This window comes from Aphis gossypii, chromosome 1 (genome assembly GCF_020184175.1).
Source record: "Aphis gossypii isolate Hap1 chromosome 1, ASM2018417v2, whole genome shotgun sequence".
Classification (NCBI taxonomy): Eukaryota; Metazoa; Arthropoda; class Insecta; order Hemiptera; family Aphididae; genus Aphis; species Aphis gossypii.
Window position 1 is genome coordinate 44,501,476 of NC_065530.1, and position 18,162 is coordinate 44,519,637.

At 25.2% G+C, this 18,162-nt stretch overlaps 1 protein-coding gene across 3 annotated transcripts in view; it reads right to left on the reverse strand.

Moving 5' to 3' along the window:
• Positions 1–18,162, reverse strand: part of LOC114130195 (triple functional domain protein) — a 106,937-nt gene that overhangs the window by 61,059 nt on the left and 27,716 nt on the right. For all 3 annotated transcript variants that reach the window (XM_027995110.2, XM_027995109.2, XM_050197693.1), the window contains exons 13-19: positions 4,128–4,319; positions 3,705–3,877; positions 1,604–1,775; positions 811–978; positions 497–679; positions 288–407; positions 38–229 (exon numbers count right to left, since the gene is read on the reverse strand). In XM_027995110.2, the coding sequence (XP_027850911.2) occupies positions 38–229; positions 288–407; positions 497–679; positions 811–978; positions 1,604–1,775; positions 3,705–3,877; positions 4,128–4,319 (1,200 nt within the window). The remainder of the gene's footprint in view (positions 1–37; positions 230–287; positions 408–496; positions 680–810; positions 979–1,603; positions 1,776–3,704; positions 3,878–4,127; positions 4,320–18,162) is intronic.

Here is an 18,162-nt window from a genome sequence, read left to right on the forward strand (position 1 = left end):
ACAATATGATACAGTGATTGAAAAATATAATACTTACTTGTTCTGCAGTTTTATAAAAGTTCAGACTAGCAGTAACTAATTTGTGCCGTTCTTCAGCGCATGTAACCAACTGTTGCCATCGTTTAGTCACCTCTACAGCCATTTCTTTTACTGTAGTTGAGTCATAATGATTGGATGCAACAAGAGATTCAGCTAATTGTTTTACTTGAACAGCAGCTGAATGAGTTTTCTAAAGATAAATACATTTTAGAAAATGGATCAAAAGTATATTTTAAGAATAAAATTACTTCAATTGCAACTTGAAATTGTTCGTGTTCTTTTTTTAAAATTTCTGCATCTACTAAACAGTTTGGAATAGTGAAATTTGCTGATAACATTGATTCGCCATTACGAATCCAACTTATTACCTATAAGTGAATATAAATAAAAATTAATACATATTATCCTATATTTAAAATATAAAACCTAATTTTTAATTTAAAAAAATTATGTTTACTTGTGATGCATCATTATTAAATTGACACAATTGAACAGCTTGATCAAGCCGGCTGCGTTTGATTTCAGATAACTCTACTAAGTCCATATGGCGTTCATGCAAAAACTCAAGCAAAACTTGCACTCTAGTTTGAGCCGTATATTGACTGTCAGCCATTACACCAACTCCAGATTTATCCAACACCTAATACAAATACACACATAGCACGTATTATTAAAAATATTTATAAACCAACATTTTAACAACAATGGTAATTATATATATATTAATATTTAATTTATCTTTATCTTTATCTTATGTATATAATTAATTACTTGAGCCAATTGTTCGCCTTGTTCCAGTGCTTGATAAACAGCTGCCTGCATTTGTGATACCGAATCATTGTGGCGAGATAACCGTGACTCTGCTTCTGATAATGTTGTTATAACTTCATTTTGATTTCGTTCTAATTCATTTGCCCAAAGCTCCAACTGTGAGGACACCTAATTGACAATGATAAAAAAAACCAAAATTACATTAAAAAATAGTACTTGGGTGCTAATTAAATGTTGTATTTATTACAAACACGTAAATAACTATTAAGACAACGAGAAATTTGAGGATTAACTTTTTGTTTTCATATCAAACAGACATTTAATTTTAAGTATTATTGCCAGTGTGTCCCAGTTATAGTACTAATAATCTATGAATAGAACTGGCTTAAGACCATAATGAATTCAAAAAAGTTGTATTCTCTTAGCGTCTGTTATTTTGCTACAAATTGCAGTAATTAAGACATAACCTGTACAAATTATTTGTTAAATTTCAAGTATTAGGTATTAATTATTAACATTAACTTCAATAACAAATAACAAAAAATTCAGAACAATATTGCATAAAAATCATTGTTAAAAATCATTATACATAAAATATTGAGAAGTATAATTTAAACATTGATTGATGCCTTTTGTCTTTAATGACAAAAAAATATTAATTAATTTACATTAATTGTTAAGAAAAAAAAGATAAATACAAAAAGACAATTACCATTATATCAACTTTTTTTTTTATTTTTTACAGTTAATAGTAGGTACTTACAATACATCAAATTATTCTTAAATATCTTACTTCAAGTGCATCTCTTTCAAAAATCCGTAGTCTTAAGCATAAATCCAGTTTTAATTTTCGAGTAGCCCATAATTGTTCCAACTCTAAACGTTGTTTATTTAATCGTTCGAGGGCGGCATCTACCGCAGCAACTGATCCAGTGGGGTCCATTTCAGCAGTAACGCCTCCACTTCTACAGAGAAAAAAATTAGCTTTAACAATAATAATTTTAATATATTTTTTTTAAATTACGAACTCGTATTCTAAAAATTCTTTTCTAGTAGCTTTGTGGTAATTCCTCGCCCAAGTAATTTTAGATTTTACCATAGTACTATTGGATAGGGTAATTGATTTTTTTTTTTTAAACATTTTTATTTTGAATTAAAAACAAAAAAATAATAAAAATGTTAAGAAACGTATACCTACGTCTAATTTATTATCATCGTTAAAATAGAGAAAGTAATAATAATACTACAATGTAGCAGCGCTTAGGTAATATACGCAAAATTAAGATAAAAAGTAAAATAAAACTATTAAGAAAAAAAAAACACAAGATAAGAAAAAAATACGATAAAGAACAGGCGCCAATGAACTGATTTTAGCCAATCGCAAACAAATTAGCAGTTCGGCAGATTTGGTTAATTTGTTTTGCTATTTTTAAACATATATTTAGCAAGTTATTTGATAGATTCACATGATACATATATATACCAGTAGCGTAGTGTGTACGGAAGACACATCTCCTCGCTAGTATTATAAATTTTAAAAATCCCTGCAAAAACTATTCAAATAATAACTTTTAGTTCAACAATCAATAACAATTGAAGACTATAGTCTTAATAAATATAAAACAATCTAAAAACAATTTTAGAAACAAAAATTCTTAAAGTATTTGCGAAAAAAAATTCAAAAATATCAGGTATTGGCGTATTGCAGGATTATGCAAAATAATATTATTTAAAAAACCTGAGAACTCGCTCAGCTGTATAGTAGAACTCAAATATATCTCAATATTCAATAGATCACGATAATTGGATGGTGTTAAATTTGCATTTAATGATAAATAATTAAACAAAAAAAAACATTTATTATATATATTTATACACCAAAGTGCTATTACTGGATGGTTCTTAAGTAAATAAGTATGACTTTTTATTATTCTATTCAACACTCATTCTTATTCTACCGATAATGTATAGATTGTATGATTGAAATACATATATTATACTTTATATAGCTTCCTACAAATTTATTTTTCTATAAAAAGGTTGAGTTAATTTTTATTAAAAACAAATCACACACATTATAATTTAATTAAAGTAATAATATTATAATACTATTTATTATATATTTACATGATCTAACCTTATACGTTAATATAATATGCCTACTACCTATATAGCCGTAGAACGGAGTTATGAAAAAGTTTCAAATTCTTGTATGATTAACATTTTTTTAATTACAATATAATAACTAAAACCATAAATTTTCATTTAAATATTTAATTTCATCCACATTAAATCTTCAAATGCTGCTTAAAAAAAATTATATCTTAAGTTTTCGTGTCCTCATCAGCAATTCTTAAAGAAATTTAAAATTATCAAATATACGTAAGCATAATAATTTTTTTTTACAATTGAATTAAAATTTAACACATATAATGACCTACTCAATAACAAGGTGTATTCATAATTTATGATAGATACAATATGTTATTTTTAGACATTTAATAGTAACTCATAATTTGTAGAATATCAAACTTTATAATTTTTAATTCCATCAGATCTGAAAAGAATAGGTACTTACTACTTAAATGTATCAATATACAAAATACATCGATGATATTGAACTAATAGTTCATATTAATATTCATTCATTTATAATTCTTAATTAATCTTTTATAGTTATAAGTACCTATCGATTTTGGAGTAAAATAAGAATTAACAACTAACTCAACTCATGTTGATACTTTATTACACTAATTATTATATAATACTAAGCGAAAAAGATTACCTCAAATAATAAATGTATACCAATATTATTATTATTTTTATTTAATATTCTCAACTATACCCCCATACTATCACGTCCCACGCAGGCCATAACATTATCATTAGATTACCTCAGTTCTTGTAACAACGCTTCCCCTTCAGTAATCGTTGAGTGGCACGCATCCAAACAAGAATCCCGCTGATGGCTAACTTGTTCTAGAGCTCTTTCAGTTCCTTCCAGAGTGTCTGCTGCCTCATCGCACCCGTCGGTTTCGGCTCTGAGTTCATCGAGCCAGCCTTGGAGCTATAATATACAATACTTAGTGTACACTTCATGTTGATCAACATAAGAAATATATATTATTATTAGTACACAATTATATAATATGTTTACAGGGTGCAGATTTAAACGGAATTAATTAACAATGAACACCAACTTTATATACTATTGAGGTTTGGTATACCTACTTCGCATAGTTTTAAGACAATAAAACAAAGAGCAGTAAAAAAAATCTATTTTTATTTATATAATCATTTTTTTATACTATTTTTACCTCGGATTGATGCGTATAAAAATTCACGGCTCTTTGCAAACGCCGTCTTCTAGCTTGAACACGCGCCGCAAAAGCGGCTACATGACTTTCAAGTTCAGCGGCCACTGAGCAAATGTCAGAAGCGTCACATTCGCCGGTTTGAGACAGCTCTTCTGCAGCCGTCAGCAATTTCTCAGCATTAGTATATGTGTTCTGAAAAATTAAAATATGCGTTATATTATACCTATATAATTTATTAAATATTTTAACAATTTTCTTGATTTTTATAATCATATCCTTATTGTCGTTAATCACTATATTATATACCAGTGATTCCCGAACTCTTCTATCCTATACCCCCATTGTAGGTTTTCAAGAATCTCGCACCTCCTTCCTATAATCATTTTTCATTTTTTTCCTTACATTGTAAAATAAAAATAATTTAATAAATAAAATTTTACTTCGTATAATGACTACTTGCGCCTCAACAACAATGTTTATACGACCACCAGGGGGGCGCATCCCTCTAGGTTAGGAAACACTGCTATATACTGTTCAATGCAATTATTTATTTATCTATCTAACACTCCTTTATATAAAATATAACTATCACACTATTTAAAATTCAATTTGATTTCTGCCTACATAAGTTTATTTATTAAAAAAAAAAAAACAAAAATTAAATTATGAAATAAATTAATATAAAATATAATAAGACATCAAAAATACAAGTTACAAGTTTATAATTTTTAAGCAGTTCTTTATTTAAAATAAATAATTATACAGCTTACTCAATACAATATTTAAACTTCACGTATAATCGTAAACAAATTTATAATTTAAAACCACCATGTCCAAAGGAATGTATATAATACAATATTAATAATAATATTGTGATAGGTATACGTACTATTAATATTTCTTACAATTTAAAATAATTTTAGACATGGTTATATATATAATAGATTTTTATCATAAACGTGGTACAATTATAAAGTCATACAATTTTGAATCACTATAAATATAATACGCAAAGAGAAAACTTAATATCCCTTTTTAAGCATATTAAGCGCAAAAATAATGTAAGATTTTAAACTCAAAATACATAAAAAAAAATCATGCCTGTGTATAATATAATTATGATAGATATAATAACAATTTACATGGAATCTTAAATTAAATTTTCAAGAATTTTGACCCAGCGATACATTTTTTTGTTGCCATTTATAGAAAATTTTTTTTAAAAAATCAAAAATTTCTCATACCCACAAATAACTCAAAAAAGTAAAAATTATACCACATAAAGAAAATTATAGTATAAACTTCATTGAAAATGTCAAGTATTTACAGTTATTAGTTTTTAAATAACAAAATCGTTCGAAGACTGAGGAGAAACTACAGTTATTAATACAAGTGAATTTTTAACACACAATTTTGAACTTCAAAACATAAAAATTTCATTTAACTTTTTGGTAGACATTTTTTTTAGTATCTATAAATTGAAAAACTTATATAAAAAACCACGAGTTAAATTTTCAAATTACAAATATAAAAAGGAACAATTTTATGAATTTCTTACGACAAAGTAATTTTATAAATTGCATCAAAACTTTAAATTTAAATGCGTATAGGTATCTAAATATTGTGATAATAATTTTCAATTTTAATTTAACATTTTTTGCTCCACTATAAATTTAAAATAGATATAAGTACGCAATTATAATAATTACTATGAACAGGTACTTTTAAACAAATTTAGGTTTATAGGTTTAAAGTATTAAATACTGTATTACATTGACCGTACACCATATTTATATTATAATAATCACCTGGCATATAATACATAATATGCATAATGAATATGATGTATTTATTATAACTAGTTGGCCTAAAAACTAAAAACAATTTAAAAGAATAAGTGTTATTTTTTATTACTATAATTTTCTGTGCACGCGGACATTTTAAAATTATAGAAGAACTGAGTTTATTAAAAATTTACCTATTATACTAAAAGTATCTTAATAAGCACTATACAGAATACAAGAATACGTGTTTATTCATACACAAATTAAATATTATTCATAACACACTACATATACTTAATATATGAATGGTATAAGGAATATGCAAAACACAATTTTCACACTGTATGTTAACCTTCCCAATAATTAGTGGACTAGGTACACGCTTAGCAAAATTCTTTATTAACATATACCATAGATTTACCAAAAAGAAGAAAATAAGATAATTACCTACACAATAGGTATAAAAATTTTAATTTACGACTTAATGCCGTAATATTACATGATGACATTCGTTATTATTATATGTACATATAGTATACATTATATATAATGTACATAGTTCAGAACATCGCCGAAGTAAACTGTCGAGTACCTATATATGTCCACTCCTATATAAGGATTTTGGCCTTCGACGTCCATCATTTTTTTTTTTTTTGCTTTCTCAAGATTTAATTATGAATTTCGAGTTATATTTGAGATAGACTATTCCCTTCTGCGATCAGACTTAAATATTTTATGTATTGTAAGCACAATAATAGTTTATACCAACAACGAACCTTGTCAACATTCCACACCAGACATTTTTGTACATATGTCTGAGCGTAGTTTATTCGTTAGTAAAATCGTAAAAATAAACATATAATTTCACTGCTATACTAACTTATCATAACGAATACGATAATATAATATAATGGTTTTATAATAATACAACGAACGAAAAACGGTTAATATTTTAAAACATAATGGTTCACAAACTTAGCGGTTGACTCCTATACACACGCATTCATATTATACTATACTCGTTGATATTATGCATGTTGTCATAAAAATCTTACAAAATATTATGCAATGTAAAATAAGTATATAATAGATAATAAACTAAATAATGTTGATAAATTCAATAATAAGCAATTATTTTGTTTTTCATAAATATGATACATATATTTATACTTTGAGTAGGTTTAAATATTGTTAATAAATATATTCTTAACAAAAGTTTAGCGAAAAAAAATACAATTTTCAAAAGTGCACAAAATATTTGAATAATTTGGTTTAAAAATACCTTGAATTTTCTTTAAGTTTTAGCGTTGATAATGAATGGAAATTTATTTATATTATTTTACGGGTTAAACCCTTTGAAAAAAGAAATATATCATAAGGTAAACCGTAATAGCATCTACATTTTCATCATTTTTCAAGAGAGCATTTAAATTATTTATATACGTTTGAGATCAAACCATATAAAAAAAATATAATACACTCAAATATTAAAATAAAAACATACATTTAAAGATTTAGTTAAATATATTTAAATTTAACATTTGGTGATTTTTCTTTAAAATGAAATGAATTTGCCGAAGTCCCAATAATTAATAAGTTTCGATAAAAAATATAAATACATAATATAATAATGGTTAAATTAGGTACTTAGTACTGTTCAAGAACATATATAATTGAATTGATTTTTTAAGAATATAATACTTGTATAATAAGACTAGCTGAACCTCACAGCTATAAATAATTAAGCAACTAATTTATACTCTTCATACGATTTAATTCAATTTTACTAGAAAATACTAATCAACTATAATATTATAATAACCCGCGACTGTCGTCGACAATGCCGTTATTGTAGTTCACCGAATACGTACTACATTCATTTATATATATATATATATAATATATCATGATTACCATGAATATCATTATATCGATCTCCTAAAATACGCCTATTATAGATTTATATAAAAACTTCTGTTTTTAATTGATTTATATTTCAAACATAATCTTACGTCTGGGTGTCTAACACACAACAAACACTTAACACTTTTTATAAGATACAATACAAAATTGATTCTTTTTATACAAATAAAAATGTATTAACGATATCAATAATAGAATTTAGTTTAAAATCTTACTTTAGAATTGCAAATAATTAACTGTTAAGTAACGCACACAAACATATCCAGGTCGATGTTTTATATATATATATATATATATATATACTTCGTAATGTAGTCCCTATAGTCCGCAACCAGAGTTTGTTATATTTGTGAATAATAATACACATATTAAACAAACAAATAAACAAAAAAAAAAACATTTAAAGTCATTCAATCATTATTTAACATTAACTACAAATTGCAATCCTATACGAAAGCCCGGAAAGGTTAGGTTTTAAACACACTAAACTATAGACAAATTCATAGACAGTGATAGTCACAAAATAATTCAAAAGTATCTATTTATATCAATGAATAAATTAAAATAAATTGATTAGTCTAAATTTCATACTATATATTATTTTTAAATTGATTTGGTACTCGCTTAGAATTTAATTTGTATACCGTTTCTTTATAACGTTTATTTAACAATAAAACGGATCGATTACCAATAACTCAAATAAGCGTTTTATTATATTATATTCAACAGGCGTTTCATAAACAATGAATCGAATTATTAAATTCAATTTAATGCTCACGTAGAATACATTTTAATTGAATTAATCTAGGCCGTACGCCTTGTACTCAATTTACCGCGGAGATTACAAATTGAATATTAACATTATTTTGAAGATGTTTGTTAGAATAAAAATATTAACCTGCATATTTAATAGATTTTCTAATTTTGTGTTCATCGTGAAAATAACACGTTTATACTGTTTGTGTAACCATACTAAGATTATTTAAAATAAATATAATATCGATTACGTTAATATATGTATATGGTACATATATATTACAATTTAAATAAAAAAATATAATCAAAAATTACCAATTAGTAATCACAATAGTTAAGTCATATTATTACACTCTTACATTTTAAGTTAAATTCAAGAAAAGACTAAGATTCATTCATAAAAACAAAATATGAAATATGACGTAATCAGTGGTGTATGATAAAATATTTAATTATATATTAATGAAACGTTACACGAGTTAATTAGTGATAATGAAAACATCCGAAATAATTTGATAATAAAACCTCAATAAAATAATACTTATAAATTATAATTGATAACAGATTTAGTTTTATAGTTCAAAATCACTAACTGGTATAAAGATAAGCTACCTATATTCTATATAATATGTTTAAGTGTAAGTCTTAGATCATATACAAAAAATAAAGCCATGTCATTTAGGTTCACGATTAAAGATATTATTATATATCTTTAATCGTGTTTAGGTTACACGTAATGTCGATTATGCACACATTAGCAACGAGTCGCGAGTTATGTGACCTCTACTACGCATGCGCCAAGCGACGAGTTGCAAATTTATTTCGGCCTATTTATTCCTATAATAATTATATTCATTTTATAATATTTATAATATAATATAATATAACTTAAAGCCTTAAAAACAGATTATCAGTTACGTAATATTATTTTTATATTTATCATTATTGGGAAAAATGTGCGACAAGTCGTTTGCGCATGCGTAGTAGAGATCACATAACTCGCGACTGGTCGTAATATGTGCATCAAAATATTTAGCTGTGGCTCCATCCATTGTATATGATCTAAGGTTTAAGTCATATTAGGCGATAGAAAAAATTGAATTTACACGCTACGACCGTCTGCATATCAGACAAAATCGAATAATATCAAAATAAAAGCCAACCATAATTATTTAACGCTAGGTATATAAATAAAACATTTGATATGATAGACTGAAAGTATATTATATTTTTTTTATTCTTCTTGAATACTTGAAATATATAAAATAATTTTATTAATAATAATTTTTGACACAGTTTAAAGATATAAAATACATTCATTGTTTAGATATTAAACACATAACTTGAAGTAAATATAGATATTTACATTATTTAAGAATAATATATCCTAAATATATAATTCAAACAATGTAGGTACAGCATTATGAATCAAAAAACTGAACCCCTTTTTGTAATATGACAACAAACATCTAATTAACTTATGATTGATTAAAAAAATATTTTTAATAAAAATATTTTTAATAAAAATTACAAAACTGAGTTATTCAAAAATGTATTCACAAATTAAAACGTTGTTACGTTAATCGTTTGAATCAAATTAATGATAAATCATACAAAATGTTTCGCGACGGAGAGAGAATATATTTTAAAGGACTTTTATAATTTATTAGAAGAACTTATTTACTTACTTGATTACAATTATATTTGTAATCAATGGATGACTTTATTCTGATCTAATTTTTGATAAAAAAAAAAAATAATAAAATCACATGTAACATGTTTAAAATATTATCATATATATTTTATTCTGTATTTTTATTTTCACGAAATTACCTAAAAGTTGTTTTTATTTAAGATTCAACTAACAGTGAAATATTTCATAAAGACTTTAAAATTATAAAATATCCTTTAAAAATTTTAAATTTTTGTAAAATGCTCTTAAGTATTTGTATTTTTAATCATACTTTCATGGCATATATTTTGCGCATACTTAGCTAAGTACAATCGACCATAAAATAAAAGCAAATGTATACAAATCCGAGTACTAATTAGTCATTAAATCAAAATTACATCATTATAAATCCAAAAAAAAAAAAAATTGATAAAAATGTTAAGTATAGGTACTAGGTAATTAATATAATTTATTTTTAAATGTTAACAAAATAATATTATATTTTTCTCACTAGCTGATACTACGTAAATAATAACGTTTATTTACCACCCATATTCCCCAAATTACCAACTAAATTCAATAAATAATGGTACTAAAAACCATCCTGCGAGTTGAAAATTGAAATAGTACTAATCTAATAGGTGATAATAGACACAATAAAAATAATACATCATTTTAAAACTCACATATACATCCCTCCATTTAGAATCTAAATTCTGGTTGTCTGGTATATAATTTGAAAGTAATATTAATATACTATAAATTAAATTATATAGTCATAATATTATATAACTATATCAAACAAGAAATAGTTGATGATATAAATACATAGAAAATTTTAGAAATTAATTTAAATATAGATTTAAGTTTAAATCATCCGAGAACATAGCGCCCATATTTGAAAAAACAATAAAATACGTTTATTAAAAACTACTGAACCAAATAATTAAGTCTTAATATATATAGTCATTTACACTACATATATACAGACAGATATATTATAATATATATTCATTCATTTATATAGATAAATAATAGACTAGATTCATCCAAGTTTCCTATATATTATCGGCCACCGAAAACATTATTTGAAATCGTCAATTACACCCGTTTTATTCATAAAATTTATTGGAATGGTGATAATAAAGTTATTGATAGAATTATTATTATTGAAGATTATTATTTGTATTAATATAATGATAATAATTGTACATTACTGTCTTAAATCAATATTTTCTATACATTTTGATATGACCGTTATTATTCATAACGGTAATAACATTCACTATACACATTATATTGCAGTGTACGCTTACACACAATTATTTCTTAGACATAAATTAATTTATGTAAAATCGTATTTTTGGGATTTTCCCAATTTTTGAAGGGACGCACAAAAGGATAAGCCTAAGGTTGATTCTAAGGCACATCCGTGAAAACGCTCAGTAAATAAAAGTTTAATAAAATACATGTATATATTATATTATTGTTGTATATTATACCTATATAACATACTCAGTATAGGTAATAAATAAAAATGCTAAAAAATTATATTTATAAATTGGATTGTGATCCATCTAGGTAATAAATATTCACGCTAGTATTCCAGGGGTAGATTATAAACGTGGTTATGTACACATTGTTTGAATTTACAGTATACCTAATTTTAGGAACTATAATAGAGTTTTGAACAACAACTTTAAGCTGTATACGTAATAGATCAACATCTTCTGTTAATTTTAATTTATAGATTTGCTAAATGCTGAATAACCTAATACCTATACATATATTATAGACAACTGTTCAGATACAAAAACAAATATTTTATAATAGCTTATAAATTCAATACAATATATATAACTAGATACAATTTAGTATATATAATGTATATCAATAAGTGATATTCAAATAGAATTACAATATACGATTTATAAATTAAATCATTTTTTGATTGCAAGCAACGCTATACAATAAATAATGCTATTATAATAAACAAAATTATATACGTACGAGCGCTACCGTTAAAATGAATGCCTTCGTAAGATTTAAAATTCAAAATTCTTAAAATGACTAACACTACGATACAGTACTTATTATATAATTCGTATTCCACAAAATTCGTCATGATGTGAGATTCCTATTATATACAACATGTGTATACCTACCCTATTTTATATATAATTTTTTTTATTTTATTATATATATATATTTATCACATTCATCATCCATCTTATACGAATAACATCATAATAATAAATGACCTCGATGTGATGCAATTTATAATCTTATGTAAACGAATCACTATACGATAAAAACGACAATTTGAGTATACTCTACACTCACTTTGAAATGAAAGTCTCTTAGTGTTCCTTTAGATAGATTTTTTAGTAAAAATGTTCTTACATACTTTAAATTGATTAAAAGAATTTAAAATTATTAATTATAAGCTAAAAACAATTTAAAAATAAAAATAATTCCAGCTGAAATTTTCACCATCACTACGCCCGACGATACATGTAAACTACAGCTATACATTGACGATAATCATCCCCATGCTCCCGTGGAAATACATTATAGTATCAATCCAGTACAAATATGTATATATATACAAATCTGCAATTAAGCACGATGAGTACTTAATGATGAAGATTTGGAGACATAAACACCAAATAGGAGAACGGCGGTCATTAAAAAATCTAGCACGCGCGCTCTCTGTGAATTCAACTATTATATTAAACCTATTACCCACATTTAGCATATTATAATACAGGATTGTACGCTTATACATAATACATACTACACACGTTTTTAGTTAGATATTACTACACAACCATTCACTTTGTGCTGACTCCGGGCTAAACAAAAAAAAAAACAACAAAAACTGGTTGAAAGGGTCGCGACAACGTCGGTAGCATGCGGCAATCGCGATCTCGGTCCGACAGCGCGCACGCGGAGGCATAGATGATTTCGTATTCGATTAAATAATAAGGTCAATAATCGATTTATTTTTCCGAGCAATAACATTGTTTGCTGCCACTGCAGTGTCGATATATATAGTTTATAGTGCAGGCCGCAGGTAACGGACAACGGTATTATTTATACGAGGTGTTGTCTTATATACATAATACATACATATATTACATAAATATATATAATATATATTAATTCACACTTACGTCTTACACCTATTTCATTACAATAACGGCGATGAAAATAATCGTCGTAAAGTCACAGTAGGCGAGTTAGTAATAGTTTTATTATTATTATTATTATTATTATTAATATTATTATTGTGACGTTGTTGTTGTGCTACCGATTCCCACCGCACAAATAATGTTAATTGGATTGGACAAATAACAATAGAATAATCGGCAAGTATAGCGAGTAAAATACGTTTTCTGAGCTAGGAAAAACAAAATTCGATTCTGTTCGTCCAATATTCATCTGTAGTCTCAGCACTATACAACCAATTTACGCTCAGTATTAAATATTGATTGAGTATACAATTAAATCTAGCAATTTATAGAAGTAAACACAATAATATACTTAGCATAAATATTAGGTATTAGATAATACCACAGAAGTAATAATTTTACAAATTATTAGGTATAAATAATCACACTTCACATTGATAGCCTACCTCCAGTCCTCTTCTTAAACGACTAAATAATTTTGTAATAGGAATAGTGATTTTACGGACATAAAAATCTCGACGAGACACGTGTTAATTTTTAAATAATCCATCTCATATTTTTTTCTCTGTATAAACATTACATGCAAAGACATTTTATTTCGGTTTAGAACAAACATTTTAAATTGAATTTCGAACGAATTTTGTGCTTTTTTCCATATTCCTTCCAGCTTGAGTTTGTCAGACTCACAATAATTACAGGTCACCGAGCCTACCAAATCTCAATACTCAGTCAATAGATAAGGCTGATTGTATTATAAAATCATTTGTATATATTATAACCACTATTTACAAACACTTTTTTTTATGACATTTAAACATTAATTAATTAATTTGATTTACTGAAACTTATTGAAATAATGTATAATATACTCGTATAAATAATTTGTTATTTTACATTTTTACATGGACAAGTATATTTTACCTACACACAATATTAAAGATTTATGGAGACAGTTTTAGACTAAAATAGTTTTTTTTAAAGACATTAGATCAACGGTTCACAACCTTTTTAAGATTATTACCCATAAATAAAATTAGATATTATCAAATACCCCTTTCCCTCGAAAAAAAATCAGTTAAAAAAATAAATAATAATTTTTAATTTATTTATCATTATCAGTAAGTAATCTCCAAAGCTATACATATAAACATCAGTTATATTAATACATGCAATACTACAATCCTAGTAAACATAACTAATTCAGAGTCAATAATAATAAATAGAACAAAAAATAAACTGTACTCTCTTTATCCCTGAGAAAATCCCGTTTCACCTCTCAGGTTACAAATCGTAGCATTGCGATACCTTTATAGATTATGCATGTCATACAAAACATAATACACATTTTATAAAAGTATTCCTTTCCCGGAGATTTAAAGATTATTTTAATATACGTCATTTTTAATTATTTTCTTCTATATATTTCCCAAACGATAATTAAACGAATAATATTTTTTCTTAACTTATATTTATTAGTTTTTTTTAATTTAATTATACTAAATATGTGTATAAAATGTAGAATTACGTATTATATCTCAAAATTAAAGCTAATGATATTTCGATTAAGGTTTATGTTGACATAAATTATGAGAAATTATTAATTTTTCAACTATTATGTTTTGATGAACTTATAACTTATAGATAATATGAAACATTTAAACTAATTAAAAATATTAATTTAAAAAGTAATTTACATACTTAAATATTTCACAAGAATATTTAAAGACAAATTGTGACAAAATGCATATGCAACAATATTCATCTAGTAATGAGAACTTGTAGTACAAGACTATATTCACTATACAGAAACAAGAATGAATAAGACATTTCGAAACAAAAGAATAATTTTGAATACGGTAAATACTAGTTCTTAAACAGTAGGTGTACTTAATAATACTATTTTGTCAAAAACCAGGACAAATAATATCATTGTTGGTATAATTTTCTGGAGGCGATAAGTGAAATGGCTAGATGCATTGTTTATTCAGAATCTCATGTATTGATAGTTTGATGTCTCGAGTATATACATAAAAAAAAGATAATGGATGTTATCCACGATGTTTTATGTAGGTCAATCTGACTAGAATATTTCGGTTATATTCATTAGAATCATTATTATTTTCATATTTATTTTATTAATGTTTCACACACGATGGATGTTTCTATGATCATCTAAGGTATCTAAATTGAATAATATTTTGACTACATCTGTTTTAAACTATTATTAATTATTATATATTATAGGAATTATTAAAAATATAATTCACACCTGCAGGTCATAGATCCTAATAAAATAAACATAAACATAAAAAACTAGTTTTTAATTTTGTTATATTACGAAATATTGTATAAGTGAGGCTGACCAGTTTGTCATAAATATTAATACAAATAGTAAAAAACATATATTACAGTATACGTACTTTATTTTCCTTTACATGAATAAATCAATAAAGATTCCTTTGGCACCTTATGATTAATACAAAATTCAACGCAAATTTGTTTTAATACTTTAATTATATTCTCAAAAATCAAAATAAGTAATTCTGATAATAATATTTCAATGGTTTAACTTTGAAATATAATATTGATATACAGGTAATAAACTCGAATAGAATACAATTACATACAAGTCATTAGGCATATACCTAATAGCATAATTAATAGTTTTCAATATTTTAATTATATTTACACCATCTCAGTTCAAAACAAAACAAAGAGAGCTTAGAGAACCAATGATTGAGAACAAAACCTCTTTAATGACAATATTTATTATAAAAGTGCAATATCATACAGGAGTGTAAATATAAACATCCCTCCGTTTTATTAAAAATGCTATACATTTTTTATAATTAAAAAGAATATATAATTTTACTTTATGTAAAATGCAAAATAGGTACATAATACATATTTTGTACAACACTATTTTGTTAAATAAAACCTATTTCTAAAAGGCGAAGGAAATATAGGTACTTCTGTAAAACATTTGCAAAATGAAAATGTTGATTACTTTTAAATAAGTATATGCTCAATACAAATTTAATATTTTAATCTTCAATTTTCAAAATAGTTCCAATTAATTCAAATCTAAATTATACTTTATATTATATTTTTGATTCGATGTTTTATTTATGATCAATTATTTTTTTTTAATTTCATCATGTAAATTATAAAAATATACGTAAGAGAGAACACTTCTAAATGAGAAAACGCGTTTGTTAGCGGTTAAAAACAATAAGGCGTGAATACAAAACCACTTCCTGGCTTAGGTCACACAACCCCACGTCCCCACATTTCATAAAACAAAAACCAACTCTTTGTCCAGATAAAAACGGGGTGCAGCCTGAATTATGGTCTGTTTAAAGACTACGTTGATATTATTTTTCATATTTTCAAAAAATTATATACATATACAGTATAATAATTATTTAAATTAAGTGTCGTCAATGGGTTCTTATCCAACATTTTATATTCGATTATTACTCATACCACATAAACTAGTAGTGCATAAACTGTATAGATTATTTATTTCTAATAAAAACAAAAAAAATATTTTCTAGAAATAAATAATTTTTAAAGTTATTTTATAAAACATTATCATGTTTAATTATTTTTGTTACTTACTGAATTATTTATTAAAATATTATTTCATTGAGATAAACCTCAATCTAACATAATATTATTTAGTAAGTATGTATACGATTAGTAAAAATTAATTGAAATCAAAAAAACCACGGTATGATATTTAGGTAGTGAGCAGTTTATTTGAATGTTTCCCATATATTATTACTTTGCCGTTGTAGTTTAATTGCCTACCTTTTAGAAATAAGATTAAAATAAAATGTCAGCAACTTATAAACAAATAAATATATTATAATTACCTACCTAACTTTACATGTAAAATTGTTTGAGTAAATAAATTGGTATATGAATCTATCATATTCTTTATAATTTAAATGTTTAATATGGCGATATAATATTATTATACAAGAGTACTATTTACAGTTTTTTGTGTATGTTCATAATAAATATTTATAAAAACTAAAAAAACTAGTAGGTAAGTACCTTATTAATATCACAATTAAAATACATGAGAAATTAAACATTAATACATACGAATTAGAGTAGCGGCAGTGTTTATTTTAAAAGATGTATGTAAACAAATGCATAATATATTCTGTACCACAAGAACGGTTTTGCCATAGGACATGCTCAACGCCCACAAAGAAGTCTGATGTTCTACAAAAATTACAAGTCCAATGCATGGTTTCAAGGACGCAATACTGTATAGGCATACAAATAATTGGGGAGGAAACTAAAAACTACAGAAAACAACAACAATGGACCCTTTTTCGTGTGGGGTGATATGTTAAGTTACACTCGTAGTATATTCATACATTTTAGTCATTCAAAATGAATGAAGTTCGTTTCTGATTACAGAGCCACTTTTCTTTAACTATAGTATACAGACTACATATATAGGTACATTTAAATTTTCGCTCAGTATAATACGCTTGTAATATTAACCCAAGGACAATTCTATAGTTTTTTAATCATTACTATGATGGTTAGATTTTCACAATAAAACAACAATATACTTTTTGTTAAATTAAAAAAATCCTTGTACTGATGAATGCGCATCCGTCGATGATAGCACATCAAAGAAATTGATTTTTAAATAATATGAGAGTAAGTTTATTATGTATTTA